The following is a 22,396-nucleotide window of genomic DNA, read 5'->3' as shown; positions in this document are numbered from 1 at the left end:
GGGTTCAAGCATGGCAACAATTGTGAGCTTGGCCCAGGACCAGGCAGTGTTTCACTCTGTTGTGCATAGGGTCTCTATGAGTCAGTACTGGCTCGATGGCACCTAACAACAACAACAAGGCCAGCAGAACACAGAGGTTTATTCTCTGGAGTAGGTAAAAGAACGTTTCAGAACTGGCAGACAAAGATGAGGGTATGGATATCATAGTAAAAAGGGTGGGGCAGAGGTAGATCCCCACTGAATAGTTTTCATCTTGTCTAGATGGGACTGGTGAAAACAGAGGGGGATAAATTTTTTTTATTCAAAAGAGAGTAACAGATATCATGACTAATTGTGATTGCCACACTGTAAAGGTAGAAGTTGTATAATAAAAAGAGGGGAGTACTTAATCTTGCATTCCAGGAACAGAGGACCCTAGGACCATCTAGAGGGAAGAGTATGAATAGAACATGGAATCCTAACCAGAGAACAGAGACACCAGAGATGGAAGCAGAGGGTCACGTCATGGAGAAAGAGAGCAGCTGAGGACTCTAGACTCATGGAAAAAGAAAGGCTGTGTGCTGGCAGGCATGAAGCAAGCTTACAAAATGTGGCCTTTGGTTGTTTAAATGATTATATATTCCTGCATGTTTTTGTGTACATCAAAAAAAAAAAAAAAAAAAAACGAATAGAGGCAAATACTGTTAACCATTGGTGCATGGAGGGGATTGTATTATTCCATTGAAACAAAATACGATTGTTTGAGTGCAAAACCGATTTTCTACAGTGTAAACTATCACTTAATTCATAATAAAAGCTTTAAAGAAAAGAAAGAATAAGAAGCAAATAGGGAAAATAAATTTGTGAGCTCTAGGAAAATAAAAAAGCTAGAGAAGAAAATTATCATTTAAAAAAAATCATAAACATACATATATCAGCATGTCTTAGAAATGTTAAGTAATGACTAATGCTCTAACGTAAACAATAATATACTATATTAGGGACATGGGACTGGGATGTGTGTAAGAATGTCTGAAGTAAGAAAGGAAGACAGGTCTGGGAGGGAGACTTAGATCTTCATCTTTCACAGTAGGCATGGCTGATGTCTCAAACTGAAGGAAAACACAGTAAAAAAAAATGGACTACAAGCATTCATGTTAGTATTTGTCAGAAAGATGGTGGTCAACAATAAAAGAAACAACTAAAATACTTGTAAACAGTCTCTTCCAAGGAAGAAAAATTTAATATTATAAAATGAATAAAGATACTAGATTTTTCGGTTTGTTAGTTTTTTTTTTTTAAGGAATCTTATAGAACCGTTGTTTCTCTACATTTGGGAATGTTAAAAGGCTAAAAATAAAAATTTAATTTAAATAGCTAAATACTTGTAGAAGCAATAACAAAATCAGAGGGGTGGGGGGAAGAATGATAGAAAAAGTAAAGCACCACACTTTAAAAATGTCCAATGCCAGGAAACATCATTAAAGCTGTCACCTTTACCACACTACATTCACATCAACATTAAAGGTGAGACATTCAAGTCAAATGAATTGCTAATTTAGACTTCTATTCTCCACCACAAAATTATATATTTGATATACTTCCAGGTTCTCTTATAGAACTCACTGCTAATAACACACTGTAGTCTATTAACTAAAACTCTAAACCTAAAGCAGCATTCAGAGGACAGACAGCCTATCACATACAGAGTCAATCATCTTTTTCTGAATAGTCTTCTTGACATCTTGGACCTTCTGGCCTTTAAAGCCATCCACCAACATTACCTACAAGGACAAAAGGCAGAGGGAAAAACACATAAAAAAATAATTAAAATGTGCTTTCAGTATACCCCCAAATTTTATCTAACTAAAATTTACTTCCACTCACCCATCCAAGATATTTTTGGTGTGAAATCTATCACATTGTTGTTGTTAAGTGCTGTTGAGTCATAGTAGCCCTGTACAGGGTTTCTAGGAGTGGCTGGTGAGTTTGACACCAAACCTTGAGGTTCAAATTGACCTTAAGGTTGAGAGTTCATCATCCTAAGGCGCCACGCCAGGACTCTACAAGAAGTTTGAACAACTAATACACATAATACATCTGCCTTTATTTAGTTATATCTGGGAAAGCTATCATAAGCATAGGACTCTTGGTGTGGTGCTGTAGGATCAGCACTGGACTGCGAACCACAAAGTTGGCAGTTCAAATCCACAGCTGCTCCTTGAGCCGCCAACCTTGCGGTTCAAACTGACCTTGCAGTCTAGCACATTAACCTGCAGAGCCACACCAAGACTCCTTGTTGAGGTATAAATTTGGCCCCTAGGGTTGACATTGTTAAACTCTCCTTTTATTGAGTGGGCAATTTAACAACAAGCAACAGTTTTGCCCATGGTTGCCACAGATCTAAACCACAATCTCCTTCCAGCTTTTTTAGGTAAGAAGGTTGATGCTTTGGTCTCCATCTATCTGAATTTGTGTCTTTCTCAAACAGCTCCTATCTTTAGTGAAAAAGACATATGTTCTTTTCCAACCCTCCAATCCTTTAACACACCAAAATGTTTCACACCCACTTTACCCACTGCCATCGAGTTGATTGCAACTCACAGCAATCCTAAATATGTTTCACACCATCTACTTATTTAGCAGTTATGAATTGTATTTGTTAATCATTATGATGTAATGATTAAGAACACAAATCCTGAAGCCATTGAATTTATACTTGAATCTTAGTTCTACCACTCATAATCTGGCTAATTTTAGCTAAATTACTTAATTATCTCTTCTTGCTTCAATTTTCTGTATGTAAAAGGGAATAATAGCATCTAATTCAATGGGATATTTTAAGAATTAAATAAGTTAATATAAAAGTGTTAGCTTTATTATCACTCAAAATGTATGTTACTTTCAAAAAAAAGAAAAACGAAAGACACAAAATCAGTTCTTGGTGACTGAAAAAAATGAGCGTAAAGGTAAAACATCAAGAGCATTCTCATATAAGTCTTTAAAATTTTACAATTTAGTCTCACATCATTCAGAATGTGGTTGGACTTTAACTTTATGCAGACTGGTTTTCTTTCTATGGAAATATAATCCATATTACCATATGTATAATAAAGCAGAAGAAAGAAGTTGGAACCATATTTATTTTGCTCACATGGCTGCTACTCGAAAGGCCAGCTCTTCTATCCAGCAGTTCCCCTACAGGAGAAAGACACAGCAGTCTGCTTCTATAAAGTTTTCAGCTTCGGACACCCTACTGGATCCTACAGGGTCTCTCTGAGTCACCATCAACTCAATGGTAATAGGGCTTTTTGTTAACAAGTAAATTAATGTACTAAATAAAACTGCTTATCTAAAATAATTGTTTTTAAGTGCCATCGAGTTGTTTCCAATTCATAATGACCCAGTATAGGGTTTCCAAGGAGTGACTGGTGGGTTTGAGCCACCAACCATGCAGTCCAGTGCTTACCCTAAAGCGCCACACCAGAACTCCTCAACTAAAATATGAATATCTTAATTACGAGACAAAAAAAGGGACCAGGCATTCTTCATGCAATAAACCTTTGCAGTTCATTGTGTAACAATATGAATCAACTTTAAATAACTTCAAAGAAATTCATTCCTTAGATATTCATTGAGGGCACAAATGCAAATTCTGTAAATGCTTTTACACAAAAGACATGAATTTAAAAACATAAATTTATAAACAGAACACACTCAATCCTGTATTGGTAGTTGTGTGCTATCAAGTCGGTCCCTACTCGTAGTGACCCTGTGTAGGGTTTTCGAAACTATAAATCTTTGCACAAGCAGAAAGCCTCATCTTTCTCCCACAGAGCAGCTTGTGGATTAGAACTGCTGACCTTGTAGTTAGCAGCCCAACATGTAACCCACTATGCCACCAGAGCTTCTTCCAATCCTAAATATTAACTGCTCTCAAATAAACATATAAAATTATATTGAAATTTTCCATATTTATTCTAAACCATTTAAAAATGTCACAAATCATGGCCTAAATCAAATGAAAGCAATCAAAATGACTACTTACACCATCATAAAATCCTTTTAGGTACAACTTCTCCTTTGCTTCTACCAGCTTTTCTCGGTCATTCTGGCTCTGAATTTTCAACTCATCACAAATGGTTACAGCAGATAGATTTCCGAAACCTGGGATCTCAATGATTGGTACCTGCAGAAAGCCGCGATGTCAGAAACTTGTTCACAATGAATGAGCACCAAAACAGACCAAAGAAGCTTAGTGCTTTAGCCTTTACCATCCAATAAAATCAGTTCAGACTTATTTATCATTCCAGCAATGCCACATACTACATAACTAAAGGTGACTAGCTTCCAGATGTGAATTTGTCTTCATCCTCCCTCCCCATTGTAGCCACCTGAATTCTATGCACATGTGAACAGGCCCCAGTATCCCTCCTCTACCACATACCACACACATCTTCCCCAGCTCTCAGCCCTCCACCATTGGACTATCAAAATGCTGTAAACAATTAGCTACAGACAATGGTCTTGGTGTTGGCTTATAATAAGTCTTCTGCATTCGTCATGAAAGTTCTATGCTAGTAATTTATTCTTTTCCCCTCTGTAGGAACTAATGTAAAAATGTAAGAAACATAAAGCAGAAGTGTTAGGGATTTTGTTAAAAATTATTTTGGTAGAAAACAAACATTCATGAATAATATGGTAATATTTTGTCTTTAGAAACTAGGAAAGACGCCAAATTAGTAAAATAAGCTACTGCAAAATTAGTAATGCTAAAAATGCTTTTTGTTCTAGAATTGCAGGTGCCAGGTGCTAAGAAAATGCTTATAGTTAGTTTTACTCCTGCTTTTACTGCCAGGCTGTTGTTGTTGTTAAGCATCAATGAGTTGGCTCCGACTCATAGCAACCCTGTACAAAGTTTCTGACGAGCGGCTGGTGGGCTTGAACCACAGGAGATGTCAAACTGGAATAGGTAATTCTTAAGCAAACTGCCTCTCCTATTTTTAATTTTGCTATAAGGAAAACACATTAGCTCCTTTTATCTGATAAAGACATATATATAACTATTCTGTGTTATCTATGCACTCACCGGTTCAAATGGCAAGACCATGTCATCTCTAATTCCATACTTTGCTCTTAAGGCCTAAAAAAAAAAAATTGACATGTTTTAGCACTAATAATCAATACTCAATTGTATAATCATCAAGAAAAGCAGATTTACAAACTCTTCTTACGCTGTCATTTGTTCTGCATTCCATAGAGAATAATTTTTTTTAACATTATCAAATACCTTAAGAGGGAATCTATGATTTTTAGAAACTCAGTAATTTAAACTATAGTGACTGACTTAAACAATAGCGGGGATGCCAAAGAAAAAGTTCATCTTAAAATAAGGCCCATATTCTAGTTTGCATTAAAAGTGAGAATGTCAGAAAATTTTTTCCAAAAGGTTTATGAAATATATTCAAAATACAAAAGGCTCAAAAATCAAAAAGTTGGTTCTATGTAGTAGTTTAAAGACAAAGGCATGGCTTTTTAGCTTACTTCCACCATGTAGGTCAGTGATACATAACCAATAAAGTGATGAACAGAAAATAAGAATAAAAAACTCAAATACCCACTTGCTTTTTCTTCAAGTCTCTAAGAGCAGTAATATCATCGGGAGAGTCAGAAGGAACACTTGTGACCACACCAGTGCCTTAAAAAAAGAAAGTGTGTCATTAATTAACACAACCATAATTTGCTTACCTAAGTATTTCTAGAAGGAAATTTGTAGAAAGAAATCAACTCTTTACCTTTATCCTCCTTAATAGTGAGCATTGGGAGGACATAGACCACCTTATAGGATGTTAAAGGTGCAGAAAGGGATGCCCCAAGAACTTCCTGCATAAGAAAAGATCAACATATAAAGAAACCTAGTTTTTAACCATTAAAATTTAAAACAATGTTTGTGTTTTTAAGCCCTAATAAGCTAATAATAAAAAATAAATGAATTAAAACCAAACCATAACTCTAGATCTACTAGAACAAAAAATAATTTTAAATGATTATAATACCCAAATCTGGCAAAGTTATTATGAATTAGCACATTAACGCATTGCTTGTGACACTATAATCCTTGAGAAAAACAATATTAAGAATCCGTAGCAAGAACCACAAAAATGTACACACAGCTCAGAACCAGCAATGCAATACCAATGTATCTCAAAGTCAAAAAAATATATATGCATTTTTTCTTTGAAAACTCTGTTCATTACTGTGTTACTATACTAGCAAAACCTGGAAATAACTAAAACTTACAATAACAGAAAATGATTTAGTATAATATACTTCATCAGCAAGAATAGAATAATACTATATAGCTATTTTAAATTGTAATTATGAAGACTAGATAGAAAGATCTGAAAATACTGCACCCACATTCTCATAAGGCAACAAACAGCTGCTTGCCTGCTTTAGCTAAAGAATAATTCAATTCCACACAGTTCCTGCCCATTCTACTTTGTTTATCTTTATAAACAACATTTCAAGGAGCTCTGGTAGCGTAGTGGTTACGAATCGGGCTGCTAACCTCACAGTGAGCAGTTCGAAACTACCAGCTATTCTGAAGGAGAAAGATGAGGCTTTCTGCTCCCATAAAGATTTATAGCCTTGGAAACCCTGTACAGGGTCACTACGAGTTGGAACTGACTCCACAGCACATAACAACAACAAAAAAAAAAACATTTCTGGAATTTACAATCATATGAATCCGGGTAAGTATTATAATAATCTTAAAGACCAAAAGCAATTTAAACCATCCATCTTCCTTACTCCAGAATTTGCTTAGAATAACATGTAGAAAAACTGCATTAAAAGTAGAAAATACTGTTCATTAATACTGTTCCTAGGTTCCTGGTGTGACACTATAGGATAAGCACTGACCTGCTAATTGCAAGGTCAGCGGTTCAAACCCATCAATCGCTCCTAGGAAACCCTATACAAGGTCACTATGAGTTGGAACTGACTCGATGGCACTTAACAAACAATACTGTTACCAAAACTTCTCAGCTACAGCTCTAACAGCAAGAACTAACAGCATGTACCAGCACTGCTTACAACAGAAAAAGATAGGAAATGATTCAAATATCATTAATAGAGGATGGTTAAGTAAGTTCTGCTACATCCACTCAATGGAATATTATGTTGCTGTTAAAATAAGAATGCGGGAAGCATTTTATGTACTGATAAAGTAATTTATAAAAGACATAGGTTAAAAAAAATAGGCACATCATGTTCATTACAGCATTATTCACTATAGCAAAAAGACTGATATGACCTAAGCGACAATCAATGGATGAATAAACAGACTGTGGTACATAACATACAGTGGAGTACTCTGCAATGATAGAGAACAATGATGAATCTGTAAAACATCTCCTAATGAATGAATTGAGAGAACATTATTCTGACTGAACTTGTCAATCACAAAAGGACAAATATTATATAAACCACTGTAATAAAGTCTAGAGTATGTTTACACACAGAAAGAAAACATTCTTTGGTTACCAGGGGTAGAAGGGAGAGGGAGGGAGGGAAAATCACTAACTAGATGTTACAGTGTTAATTATGGTGAAGGGAAATATAGAGGAAGCCAGCATAACATGACCAAGGCACAGGAAGACATGGAAAGGTACACAAGAATAAACAACAACTACAGTAAATGCTATAACATATACAATCCAACAACAGTAATTATTGTTGCTAAATGCCATCGAATCAGTTCTGACTCACAGTGGCCCTGTATAGGGTTTCCGAGGAGCTGATGGTAGGTTTGAACCACCAACCTTGTGGTTAGTAGTCCAGTGCTTATCCTACAGCACCACATCAGTATTAACAATGTAATTTGTGAGTAAATGTATAGGTAAATATGTATACTACACAGGTGAGAGAAACCATATGGGAATACATATGCATAAATGTGTATGTGTGTGGTTGAGGTTCTTTCTACACACAAATTTGTAAACGCAGCCATGTACGAGTATACTTACATATTAGCATATAGGAGGTACAGTTTGGGAAACTACTTAGATATTGGAACTAAACTACTGGACTTGAAGGCTAAAGGCCATAGACTCTGGGGGTATCTTGGTCAACTAGCAAAACCCAGTTCATAAAGACAATGTTCTACATCCTAGTGTGGTGAGCAGAATCTAGAATCTTAAAAGCTTGTGAATTGGTCTCTTCTTGCCTGGAAGACAGGCAAATAAAGGAAAATAAAAACTCAAGGAAGGGATTAGTCTGAATGATTAAAGGTCCACATGAACCACAGCCTCTTCCCTCTTCATGAGACTAGAAGAATTTAGATGGTGCCTAACTACCACCATTAACCACTCTGACCAGCAGTACAACAACAGGTTCTGGTTAGAACTGGTTAAAAAAAAAAAAAGGACAGGTCAAAATTCAAATTCTAGGAAAAAAATGATCAGACTTCTTGGTCTGAAGGAGGCTAGAGGAGCCCCCAGACTATCATTCTAAGACAACATTCTAAATTGAAATTGAAGCTAATCCCAGAGACCACCTTTCAACCACTTACTAGATGGACCTACAAAATAAGCAAACACACTGGAAGAAAGTGCTTGTTAGAAAAATCAACTATAGGAGACCAGAAGGGCAACATCTGCCCCAAATCAAAGATGAGAAGGCAGGAAGAGACAGGAAAACCAGACAAATGACACCAGGGAACCTGGAGAGGAAAATGGGAGAGCACTGACACATTGTAGGGACTGCAGCCAATGTCATGGAACAATCTGTGTCAAAATTATTGATTGGAAAAGTAATTTGCTTTGTAACTCACCTAAAGTACAATTAAATGTTCAAAATAAAGAAAGAAAGCAAAGTCCAGAACTACAGGTATAAACTATATTGCCATTTGTGTAAGAGAAGAGTGGAGAATACACAGGTGGCTTCAAAAAGTTCATAGAAAAACATCCATTACCTTATAATTCCCTCTTCCTGTCAACTTTTTGAAGTCCCCTCGTATATACAAGTGTTTGCTTGTGTATACATGAAACATTTCTGAAGGGATACATAAGACACTGATACTAATCCCTCTAGAAAGACAAGGAGTGACTAAAGGAAGGGAAAGAGAGAAACTTTGCACCATTAGGCCCTCTTGTAACTTTTTAATTTTGAAAGTTATGAATGCATTACAAAATAAATAGAACACAAAAAAGGAATTGAGATGGTGCTCAATTCATGTTTTGCTTTTAAAAGGTTATTTATTAAGACAATAAGATCAGCAATTATTAATGGAAATAAAACACACTCAGAAATGATAATAGATAGACCATAAAGATAAAAGTACTGTCATTGCCCAGATTCCAAATTTAATTTTATGAACCAAAACTTTTTTTTCTCCCTAGAAAAAAACAGAAGCTGCATTTCACACCAGGAGTGAAGGTGATAGTGTTCAAAAGTAATGGAATGTCTAACGTAGCTATTAAATCTCATGGAGAAGACTGTCTGTTTCTCAATCAGATACTCACTGAGTTGAAATACAAAGTTTGCAAATGCTATCTTTGTGATATACAATGAATACTACATAGCAATCAATAAAAATGAACAAGTTAGTCTTACACACAACAACATGTATGAATCTCACACGACATAAAGTTGAGGAAAAGAAGTCACAGGCACAGGAGTGCATACTGAATAAGCCCATTAAATGAAGTTCAGAACAAGTAACTTTTGTGAGTGAAGTCAGAGTAGTGTTACTTTTAGAGGAAATGGGTGAGAACTGACTATGCAGGGATGTGAGGAAACCCTTCGGGCGAGCTGGAATGCTCTCTATCTTATCTGAGTGGTAGTTAGACAAATATTTACACATATGAAAATGCATTCAAACATACACTTTTGATTTGTACATTTCACTGTATGTATACTTCAATTTAAAATTTTCAAAAACTCTATTCTTCAGTAGCATTGAAATTTTTTTTTAGATTTATGAACTGAAATAAAATCTGCTACCCAACTTACCTCTCCCATTAATTCCTTAACAACAGGCACCACTCCATTGTCTTTAGTAAAGCCCTGGTATGACATATTCCTGGCAGCTCGTTGGGTACAAATGAATATATCACCAGTCACAGTTTCAAATCCAATGTACTTCATATCAGGGCGAACCCAACAGTTTGTCTGTCCAAACATGGTCTCAGGCCTGAGAGTAGCAGCTACCAAAAAGATATTCTTCCCTTTCAGGCCACTAAGAAGAAAGAAAGAAAGATTTGTGTTAAAAGTAAAATTGTAGACTATATCACAACTACCTGCCGGTTCAGAAAAGATTTCCAACTGCTTGTAACAAACCTACCTTAATTTGGATGGGTACGGCTCAAGCACTTTCATTTTGATTAAAGTATATTCCTGAGGTCCCACACCCTAAATAAATAAATAACAAAAAAAAAAACTGTGAAGACAAAAAATACTTGCACTAACCTACTAATGTATGTGAGTGATTTGATTCAAATTTCTAAAATGGGTTCTTACATTTGCAAAGGGTGACTTGGTAATCAGCCAAAATAGTACTTGCCTAAAGCCCCTGGCACAGTAAATCAGAGAGAGGACACAATCACCACCAATTCTGTCCCTGGGGGCAGGTCCCACAGAGCAGTCATCACAGACACACAACACTAGACCAGGAGTCATAGATGGTGTGCACTCTAAAACCACCGTGGCCACTTACAAAGAGACTGACCTAGGGAATACTGTCCTCCTCTGTAAAATACCAATGCTGTGTCTCACATATGGTTGTTCTGAAAATAGATAGGAAAATGCTTTGAGAAACTGCAAAGTATGAACAAAATTTGGGATTTTGCTACCACTGACTAAATTATAACTATACTGGGTCTTCTAAGTCTCCCAGATCTTTCAACAATTTGATCAACCTCATTTTTATCATATAAGTTATATCAAAATTGAATGCTGATTTTCAAAAGTTAACTATACTTAAATACTACACTACAAATATGTTCAAAGTTAGTAAAAAGAATGATATACTCATAGTAACTTTTAAGTTCAGATCCTGGCATTGACACTGATTTACTATGCCAAAGCTTTAGGCAAATTACTTACCTTTGCCTTCCTCAAATATTACTGGGAATAATGCTACTGATGTGAATTACTGAAATGTACAGTGAACTAATATCATACATGGCTAGAAGTAATTTGAAAATATACAAGTAGATATGTGAACAAAGCAAGTATAAATGGAATCTATATATAATAATAGTTAGCCACATCTCATTTATTACCTTTCCCCATGCTCTCTGCTCACTTTTTAGAGCAATATATCCTCCTGGTGTGGCACAGTAGGATAAACACTCAACCACAAGGATGGTTTGAACTATAAGGTTGGTGGTTCAAACTCACCAGCCGTTCCTTGGAAACCCTATACGGGGTCACTATGAGTCAGAACCGACTTGATGGCACTTAACAACAACAACAATCCTCCAGATGGTGTATCTCAAACTTCAGTATACAAACAAATCATACTGAGAGCTTGTTAAAAGACAAGGATTCCTCAACTTTATGCCTAGAACTTCTGATTCAGTGTTGGGGTGGGGCTCTAGAATTTGCTTTTCTACCAAGCTCTCTGGAGACACTGATGCAGCTGGTCCTTGGACCACTCTGGGGACAGCAAGGTCCTAGATGAGATGTAGGTACCTGTAATGATAGTGTGCCTCCCTCTTCATACCGACCAGAGAATCATTTACTTTATTAACTCAGCACTAGAATGGAGATAATTTTAGGTTTCTGATCTAGTTCTTAATGTCTGTGGCCATATTAAAGATTATTACAATAGCTTCCGTACGTCACAAGTAATTACCTCTCCAGTTTGTCTGTCATGATCCATACAAGGCTGTCCATCTTTTGGAGAATAAATGGTGTAACTTAAAAATAAAAAATAAGTAACTGACAAATATTGTTATTATGATAGTCACATTTTATTCTAACATATTTGCAAGTGTTACTCTTAACAGCTTACAAATATTTCTTCTAAAACTTCCAACTAAGCATATGTTTACATTTATCATCTATGCTTTTATGGGCAGCTCTATTGTCAACCTAGTTATTAAATGAATGCTTTCTGTCTTCATCAAAATCATATCACTGGAAAAATATGCAGTGATCATGGCTTTGTGGTATGAAGCAAAAGACTGTAAAATATAAATCCACTTATGAAATGCAAATAGCTTTTATTAAAGCCATGTGATGAAAATTCACAATTTATAAAAGTACAAACTAAAACACAACGATTCTTTTTCCTCTTGACTGAGAATACTGAATGAGATCTTTAGTCAGATCACAGAATCTGCCTGATTCTATCAATCTCAAACACCAAGCAGCTCAAAAAAAATGTAGACACTGCAAGAGGAAAAAGGGAAACAAAGGATGTAAGAGAACAAAAAGGGGGAGGGGAAATCATAGGAGAAAAGCCAACTGTAGAGCACTGAATTAGAATACAAGAATTACATGAATATTGCTTTATAATAAAGGACAAGCTCACCGCTTCCCAAATTTAATCTTGTTCCTTTCTCTTAGGGTTAAAAACTGCCACCTGACAAACGAATCATAGTAAGGGTTCACATCAGTGGTGATAAAAGAACGACGCCAGTCTACCTAGTAAAGAAAAAAGGAAAAGTCAATTTTTGAGAAATACATATAGTTTCTATGAATAATAATTCTTACATATCAATTTTTATATGTACTCTTCTGCTCTTTAGACTCCAATCTAAAAATATATCGACTATTAAAATAAAAACAAAACTGTTGCAACTCCACTTATTAAATATATAATCTTGAATTTATTGCATGAATTTGTGAATAATTAATATTTGTTTACATATTAGCAAAAAAAACATGGAAGAGTTTAAATAAATTAAGAAAGCTTTAATACTTAATAATAATATTGAATATTCAAGTTTAACATCGGTATAGTTCTATTCTTTGACTAAAATTCCTTTTTATTGGCTGATAATTTACTGGAATACATTTCAATGCAAAGAATATTAAAGTACTCCATTACTTATATCAAGGCCCATAAGGTTCTAATCCAACAGTAACAATACCCAGACATTAGTTGACTGCTGTTGTTTTTAAGTGCCATTAAGTCATTTCCAATTTATAGAGACCCTATATAGGGTTTCAGAGGAGTGGCTGCTGAGTTTGAACCACCAATCTTGTGGTTAGCAATCCAGTGCTTATCCTACAGTACCACACCAAGACACCTGTAAGTGAATCACAGGTGGAACATACTATTTGAAATTAAGAGTTGATCCAAATCGTATGTAATCACACAAATATACCTTCAAACCCATTCTCTTCAGATCCTGCACAGCCAGTGGCGGGAAATACTCAAGCCAATGCTCTGCGTCAGAAAAGTTTACAATCTCCTCATCAGACAGACCAAGGGATTTCATAATACTCCACTGGTACTTAGAAGATCCAGCTTTAGCAGTAGCTTTACTCTGGGAAGAAAAAAAAAACAAAACTCCATCAAAGAGCCAAAGATTTTTTTCCCAAAATGTATTTCAAGAAAGCACCTACCTTTATAGTCAAATCATTGTTTTTATTAAACTTTTTCTTGTGATTGCTAATTTAAATTTTTTATCCTCAATTCTCTATATAAGGGTTGTTGTTGTTAGGTGCCATCGAGTCAGTACCAACCCATAGTGACCTTATGAACAGTAGAACGAAACACTGCCCGTTCCTGGGACAACCTCACTACTGTTGCCACGCTTGAGTCCATTAATGCTGCCACTTGGCCAATCCATCTTGTTGGGGGTCTTCCTCTTTTTCTCTGATCTTCCACCTTACCAAACATGATATCCTTCTTCAGTGACTGATTCCCCTGATAATATGTCCAAACTATGAGAGATGAAGTTTGGTCATCTTGGCTCTTGGCCTTGAAGGAGCACTCTGGCTGCACTTCTTCCAAAATGGATCTACTGTTTTTTTTGGCAGCCCATGGCACTTTCAATATTCTCCTCTAACACCATAACTTAAAAGCATCAATTCTTCTACGGTCTTCCTTATTCAGTCCAGCTTTTGCATGCATATGAGGTTATTGAAAATACCATGGCTTGGGTCAGGCGCATCTTAGTCCTCAAGCTGACATCTTTGCTCTTCAACACTTTAAAAAGATCTTGTGCAGTAGATTTGCTTAATGCCTGATTTCCTTTTTTTTTTTTTTAAGTTTTATTGTGAATTATATGATAGTTTACATGGGAGAACATTAGTTTTATATTTATTCTATCATATATCGTTTCATTGCCATGGTTCCAATCCCCTCCATGCATTATCAACCAATCAAAGGGTATACCCTGCAAGCCTACCCCTACACTACCCCCCCCCGTCCCAGTCTTCAGCACACAGTCACTTTCCGTCTCTGGATCTAAAGTTCTCAGCTGCTCCATCACTCCACGTCATCGTCTCTGCCTCCATCTCAGGGATCGCTGCTTCTCTGGGTAGGGTCCTGCTCTCAGCTCTTCTCCGTTGATGGTCCTAGGGACCTCCGATCCTAGACTGGAATGTTAATCACTCCCTTCCTTGCTATAAAACGTCTACCTTTACGTTTCCAACCCTCACAATCAGCCCTAATAACAATTATTCACTACTAATGCCTGAATTCTTGACTGCTGCTTTGGTGAGTGTTGATAGTTGATCCAAGAAGAATGAAGTCCTTGAAAACTTCAATCTTTTCTCCATTGATAAGAATGTTGTTCATTGGTCCACTGGTGAGGATTTTTGTTTTATTGAGATGCAACCCATACCGAAGGCTGTGTTCTTTAATCTAAATGTTTTAAGTCCTCTTCACTTTCAGCAAGCAAGGTTGTATCATCTACATATCGCAGGTTGTTAATGAGTCTTCCTACAATCCTGATGCCACATTTTCCTTCATAGAACTGAATTTCTTGGATTATTTCAACATACAGGTTGAATAAGTATAGTGAAAGGATACAACCTTGTTGCACACCTTTCTTAATTTTAAACCATTCAGTGTTCCCATGTTCTGTTCGAACAACTGCCTCTTGGTCCAGGTACAGATTCCTCCTGAGCACAATTAAGTGTTCAGGAATACTCATACTTCGCAATGTTGTCCATAGTTTGTCATGATCTACACAATCGAAAGCCTTTGCATAATCAATAAAGCACAGGTAAACATCTTTCTGATATTCTCTGCTTTCAGCCAAGATCCACTGGACATCAGCAATGATATCCCTCGTTCCACGGTCTCTTCTGAATCTGGCTTGAACATCTGGAAGTTCTCTGTGAATGTATGCTTGCAGCCGTTTTTGTATTACCTTTAGTAGAACTTTACTCGCATGGGATATCAAAGAGATTGTCCGATGATTTCTGCATTCCATTGGGTCACCTCTCTTTGGAATGAGCACAAATATGGTTCTCTTCCAATCAGTCTTCCAAATTTCTTGGCAGAGATGAATGAGTGCCTCCTGTGCCACCTCACTTTCTTGAAAGATTTCAATTTTGATTCCATCAATTCCTGGTGCCTTGTTCTTTGCCAATTCCTTCAATGCCCCTTGGGTTTCCTCTTTCAGTATCATAAGGGTAGAATGTAACTAAACCATCAGTTTTGCAAAAACTACATCTGATCAATAATCTCACCCTAACACATTATTATTAATCTAATAGATGTTTGAAAGAGGAAGTTGCTTTGATTTTTTTCTTTTTTCCAAAGCACTAACCAAAAAAATGCTCATCACAGATTATCTATCAGTGGTTGCGAATCGAGCTGCTAACCTCAGTGACAGCAGTTCGAAACTACCAGCTGTTCTGTGGGAGAAAGATGAGGCTTTCTGTTCCTGTAAAGATTTATAGCCTCAGAAACCCTATGCAGGGTTGCTATGAGTCAGAAACAACTCCACAGCACATAACAACAACATATACCAAGCAATAACTATCTAAAACATAAAAATATCAAATATCCAAATATATTGTTTATAGAACTATTTCATAGCATCAGAATCACCTGCAAAGCTTTCTACTTAATAATTTTATCTGATTATTAAAATATAGTACAAGCATATGGCATAAAATTTTAAAGAGTCAAAAACATTGCTGTTGTTGTTAAGTGCAGTCAAGTTAATTTCAATTCACAGCAACCCTGTACAGGGTTTCTGAGGAACAGCTGGTGGGTTTGAACTTTCCACCTTATGGTTCAAAGTGACCTTACAGTCCAGTGCATTATTCTGCAACATCACACCATGACTCAATCAAAAATGTCTATCTAGCCAAAATAACTACACTGAAAAGCATAGGAAAGAAAGATCTGATCTAAGTAACTTTAGTTACTTTCGTTTTGTTTTCTAGAGGAAAGCTACTGCTAAAGCTGGATCTTCATTAGATACTAAAGACAAAAAGTACTATACACACTGTACTTCAGTTGGTAAAACTGTTTCTCCCAGGGTTGATTGTTGTTGTTATTAGGTGTTGTCAAGTTGGTTCTGAATCGTAATGACCCCAAGCACAACAGAACTAACAACTGCCCAGTCCTGTGCCATCCTCACAATTGTTATGCTTGAGCTCACTGCTGCTGCCACCCTCTCACTGAGGGTCTTCCTCTTTTTCACTGACCCTCCACCTTATCAAGCATGATGTCCTTCTCCAGAGACTGTTGCTTCCTGATTACATGTCCAAAGTATGAGAGATGAAATCTCCCCATCCTGGCTTCTAAGGAACATCTGGCAGTACTTCTTATGATACATATTTGTTATTCTTCTGGCAATCCATGGTATTTTTAATATTCTTCTCCAACACCATCCATGACTCAAATGTGTCAATTCTTCTATGGTCTTCCATATTCAATGTCCAATTTTCACATACATATGAGGCTACTAAAATATCATGGCTTGGGTCAGGCACACCTTATTCCTTAAACTGACATCTTTGCTCTTGAACACACTAAAGAGGTCTTGTGCAGCAGATTTGCCCAATGCAATACATCATTGCTTCCAAGAGTATAGAAAATGGATCCAAGCAAAATGTAGTCTTTCAATCTGCAGTTCAATAAATAGTATTGTATTAAGGTTAATTTCTTAGTTTTGATGATTATTCCATGGTTAAGATGTTAAGATAAAGATCTGCCAGTCTGTTTTTGTCAAGATTTATAGCCTCAGAAATCCTATGAGGCAGTTCTACCCTGTCATATTGTTTTGTTAAGTGCCATTGAGTCTGTTCCAACTCACAGCAAGCCTGTATAGGGTTTCCAAGGAGCAGTTAGTGGGTTTGAACCTGTGGCTCTTTTGGTTAGGAGTCCAGTGCTATAGCGTCACTGTAAGATGGAACTGACATCACAGCCACAAATGTGGCTTTTTTTTTTTTTTTTAATGTAACATCAGGGAAAATGAGTGAAGATTATATGGAAATTATCTATCTTGCAACTCTTCTGTAAATAAAAATTATTTCAAAATAAAGTAAAAAGAAAAAAAAATCAGAAATTGATAAATAAAATGTTTTTGCTTTGATACTTTTTACAACTTACCAAGTGCCTTTTATGTGACAGGCATCACGCTAGTGCTGGGAATGCACATGTAAATCAGACAAAAACAAACAAAATTTCAACATAAAATCAGCAATCACCATACCTTTTTTCCTTTAGCTTTATCTTTAATTACTACATCTTCTGTTTTAACACTGGTATCTTCTTCTTCCTCTTCTTCATCTGGAAATTCAGGGGGACAACCATACAGCTCTATTTCTCTTTTCAACTTATCAGCACATGCCTGTAATACAATATTAGAGACAGTGAAGTTCAAAATTAGAGACAGAAACAAATGAACTTCTTGTTATTTCTATGGTCAACTAAAATTGATGTGAATTTTGTTTGGAGCATGTTTATACATATGTGGATCACTGTAACACCTTAAATAATGTACATTTTTTTTTCAAAATTCACTATTTTATACATTAGTGACTAATATACATAACTTTACCTTATTTACTCAGCAAACTCAACACACAGAATACTCAATGTAATATACTGCAATATTAGACATTAGTAGAAGTGCAAAGGTATGCAAGCACAACTTCTCATCATTTTGAATAGCGAAATTAAAAATAATACATCTTAATTTAAAGGTTACTATCACATGTACTCTATCAGTTACTATCATAAGCCTGCTAGGCAGAAAGGACAGACAAAAAGTTAAAAAACAGACAAGGAGAAATGAAGTGATTTAGCCAAGATTATCAAGTTAGTAAGCTGCAGAACTACATGAACTTGGCCTTTCCAACTCAACTCTTCTCAATTTAGCATAATGAGTCCACTTTCAAAAACAAAGATGATACCAAGTAGACAGTGTTAAGAGTTATGAGAATACAAATATGGAATTGTGATTTAAAGTGGGAGCCTTCTCTATGCAGAAGAATTTCAGTTAATAAATGAGGAAAGAATACACTAGAAAGTCACCATTTTGCAACCGCAAATATAGTAACTAAAACAGATAAGGACTGTTATTTTTAGGTGCCATCAAATCAGCTCTGGTTCATGCCAACCTTATGAATGGCAGTCCTGTGTCATCTTCATGATCATGTACAGTCCTGTGCCATCTTCTTGATCATTAAAGGATACTAAAATCATTGGGTTACTGGGTAAATAGATGTTTATATGCTTTTGACATATCAAACCACAGATTACTTTTTAATTACAAAGGGGGAAAAGTACCATTAGGATGAAGAAATCTGTCAGCTATTGCATTAATCAAATTTAATATCATTAAAGTGGGATACACACTGCTAATATATACCTTTTGATATGCTACAATAAATTCACACCTCACCAATGTAGTACTCTTGCTAAAATGTTTAACCCAAATCTAAGAAGCAATCAGAAATGTCAGGTTATGGGATGTTCTACAAAATACTGTCCTAGGTTCTTCAAAATCATCAATGACATAAATACAACCGAAGATCACTTAAGAGAATGAATAACAAAATGCAGTGTATTATTATTCACAAAATAAAAAGTAATAATCAGCCAGAAAGAACTGGAAGAAACTGAACATAAATTATAGTACATGAAGATGGTAATAATACTACACCAATGTTAAAGTGTTTGAAGGGAACTGTAATTATGTAGAAGAATGCTCTTGTTCTCAGGAAAGACATGACCAAGGATATAGACACACTATCTCATAAAGTCTATAACTTACTTTCAAAGGGTTCGCAGAAAAAGAATGTGTATGTGTGTGCATACCTTGAGATAAAACTAAACCAAATATGACAAATGTTTACATTTGGTAACTATCTATGAAGGGTATATGGGTTTTCATTTTACTTTTCTGTGAGTTTGACATTTTTAAAATAAAAGATTAGAAGATAAAAAGAAATGGAAGTTTAAATTTCCTAACTTTATTTAGGGAATCTTTACAACTCTAGTTTTCTGATTCATTCTTCATTGAGAATTGTTTCTATAAAAATCTGCAACAAAAGATACTTGCAAACATGATCAAAATATGACATAACTGCTTTATGTCATAAATGTTCTTATCATTATACACTGAGCTCTAATGACATTTGTTAGCAGTTACTAACTAATTCTAACAGACATGAGTATGTATACTACAATTACAACATAGACAAGACTTAGACCTTAAGAGTGCCTTTTATTTAAACACTTATTCAAATAATGCTTTAATTAATTTTAAGTATAATAAATTCAATTCATTCTACAAAACACTTCAACATAATATAGCAGTGTCTGAAAATCCTATTTCAGGGTCTGGAATTGAAAATTAACATTTGCTTTAAGCTAAAAAGAATAGAAACCAATTTCATAAGCAATCTTACCTTAATAGGCATTCCAGTACAGTGTAAGCCAAAAGGAAACAAACAACTTTTTCCTTTCAATCTCTGGTATCCTACTGCAAACTACAAAAAGAAAATTAAATTTAAATTATAAAGTACTAGATAAATGCAAAAGGTTGATGACTTCTCACAAAGAGCATTAGTTTAGTTTTCCTCTTCACAATTTCCTTCAAAGACCAGTTAGGTTTTAGTCATTCCAAAATACCAGCCCACTCTCTTTAATTCTGTCTTTTTACCAAAGGCATATGAATACACATACACATGACAAAACCTTTGTACACATTTATATATATATCACATGAAAACTAAATATAAATACTTAACTGCTTAATTAACTATACAAACTACATTTAAAATTTCCTAGCTCTACATTACCTTAGCAGAAAATATATTATATGGATACCACTTTCTTCAAAATAGTATTTATTAAACATAAAGGAAGCTTTACCTCACATTTGGATAAAGAAAATGTGTGTCCCAAATGAAGACGTCCATTCATATATGGATATGGGAAGGTTACAAAGTACTTGCTCCTACTGCAAAACAATCATTTAAAAAAAAGAACAGAAAATAAAAACAGTAAGTTTTTTTTTTTTTTTTTTTCACAATGAAGGGGAAGGTGGATGGGATATATAAATAACTACTTTAAATGTTGTTGTTGTTGTTGTTGTGTGCCGTGGAGTCGGTTCCGACTCATAGCGACCCTGTACAGGGTTTCTGAGGCTGTAAATCTTTACGGGAGCAGAAAGCCTCATCTTTCTCCCGCGGAACAGCTGGTAGTTTCGAACTGTTGACCTTGTGGTTTGCAGCCCGATTCGTAACCGCTACGCTACCAGAGCTCCTTGTTAGTTATTTAAAAAATATTTTAAATTAAATTAATAACTTCTGAAATGAAAAGTTCTCTAAAATGTTATCAAGAACAAGACATTTGAGGTAAGAAACAAAATATCCTTGTATTTTCCCCCTTCCCCTTCTTGTGTATCACCCTCCCCAACTATCCTTGTGTTACTAAAAAAGAAATTATTTTTTAATAACCAGACACTTTTAGGAAGCTGGACCAATTTAATATTTGACTGGTCAAATGAGATTTGCTTTCAAGTAAATATATATAAAACAATTCAAAGTCCATCAGGTAAAATAACACATCTTCACTATTATATGATATACAGCAAATCATTTAATAACATACTTTTAAATAATTGTTTATTATCTTTTTTCCTATGAATCAAAGGAATTTTATACCATGAAGTCTAATAAAGTACTACTTACTCCTTTGAATGAACCATCCAACTTATTAACATAATGAAACTAGCTGTGAGCTCCTCTTCATTCTCACCAAGGAAATCACTATCTTTACATTTGCTTTACTCATTCCCTATGCTTTTTAACGGTATAGTTTACACTTGTCTATGACCTTACACAATATACCATGTCTTTACAGTATTTTGTGAAATTTAGAGGAAAAAAAAAGTATACTTTTTTTATGTTGTTGTTAGTTGTTGTTAGTTGCTGCTGGCCATTCTTACTCATACTGACCCCTGCAATTTGTTTTTTTCACTCAACATTGTGTTTCTGAGTTTCTTCAATCTGTTGCATATGCAGCACATTCTTTTTCACTGAACAAAGGTCACTTTTTCAGTTCTACCTTTTAGGAAAAGTTCAGTTAACCAAAACTCTGGACCTAAATAAATGTTTCAGACTATAGTGTAAAATGTAACACCAGAGGCTTGTATATAACAAATTCTTTTCCTCTTAAAAAAGAATCCTTCCATTAGAGTATAGCTTAGTAGCAAGTAGGATGGACTATGGAATCAGAAAACCCTTAGAACAAGTGGAGGCCCTACCAATTCCTAGCTATGCCTCTGTAGAAAACAGATACAATATCACTGAGAAGGTTAAATGAGAATATACAAAAAATTTTGGTTTATTTTCTGTCACACAGTCAAGTATTTAATGTTGACTTCTATTATTATTTTATTACAGTATTTCCTCATTTCTAAGAAACACACTTTTCTATATTTCAAAGTACCTAAAATTGGGGTGAATCTTATAATGGCTGTATACATGCATTGTAGCAGTGGTTTTGCAGCACCTATTTTGTTTTTGTCTTTCCTCAATAAAGGTGGTCAGTATGCATGGTTTCTTTTATAATCAATGATATCTTAGCATCAAGGCAACACAGTATTATGAAACTAGATGTTCAAATACAAGTCTTACAAAATTTAGTATTTTGTGCTGGGGACAGCATACACAGACCCTGGGTTGATCAGTGGCCCTGTGACATGGACGAAAATCCAACCCCGTGGCCCTCCTCAGGACTGTGAGCCATGGACCCTGAGGGCCAAGGAAGTGACCTACTGACGTCCTGGGTTCATTGGTTTTTGCGAACTCACTGGTTAGCTACCTCTATATAGTTTTCTTTAGTCCTAATATTGTTCATTCTATGCTTCTAACTCCAGTAATTGTAGCTTCTGAGAAAATGGTTTCTTTTACAATGCCTCTCTTAATGCCTCCACTGTGTTGGCAGTGCGTGGAGTCCTGGGAACAAATCTTT

General features: G+C 35.5%; 1 protein-coding gene across 2 annotated transcripts in view; it reads right to left on the bottom strand.

The window, feature by feature from the left end:
* The window catches only part of LARS (leucyl-tRNA synthetase), a 64,696-nt gene that overhangs the window by 40,678 nt on the left and 1,622 nt on the right, over positions 1-22,396 (bottom strand). The window contains exons 2-14 of one of the 2 annotated variants that reach the window (XM_006874511.1): positions 20,291-20,378; positions 19,825-19,905; positions 17,622-17,759; positions 13,323-13,484; positions 12,524-12,636; positions 11,843-11,906; positions 10,328-10,395; positions 9,997-10,222; positions 5,775-5,862; positions 5,601-5,677; positions 5,069-5,122; positions 4,028-4,168; positions 1,686-1,763 (exon numbers count right to left, since the gene is read on the bottom strand). In XM_006874511.1, coding sequence (XP_006874573.1) covers positions 1,686-1,763; positions 4,028-4,168; positions 5,069-5,122; positions 5,601-5,677; positions 5,775-5,862; positions 9,997-10,222; positions 10,328-10,395; positions 11,843-11,906; positions 12,524-12,636; positions 13,323-13,484; positions 17,622-17,759; positions 19,825-19,905; positions 20,291-20,341 — 1,341 coding nt within the window. In that variant the 5' untranslated portion in view covers positions 20,342-20,378. The remainder of the gene's footprint in view (positions 1-1,685; positions 1,764-4,027; positions 4,169-5,068; positions 5,123-5,600; positions 5,678-5,774; positions 5,863-9,996; positions 10,223-10,327; positions 10,396-11,842; positions 11,907-12,523; positions 12,637-13,322; positions 13,485-17,621; positions 17,760-19,824; positions 19,906-20,290; positions 20,379-22,396) is intronic. The other variant, XM_006874512.1, reaches the window with a different exon arrangement.

The sequence above is a fragment of the Chrysochloris asiatica genome, unplaced genomic scaffold (genome assembly GCF_000296735.1).
Source record: "Chrysochloris asiatica unplaced genomic scaffold, ChrAsi1.0 scaffold00280, whole genome shotgun sequence".
NCBI lineage: Eukaryota > Metazoa > Chordata > Mammalia > Afrosoricida > Chrysochloridae > Chrysochloris > Chrysochloris asiatica.
The sequence above is the reverse complement of the archived record's forward strand: the minus strand, read 5'-3'. Positions and strand labels throughout refer to the sequence as shown.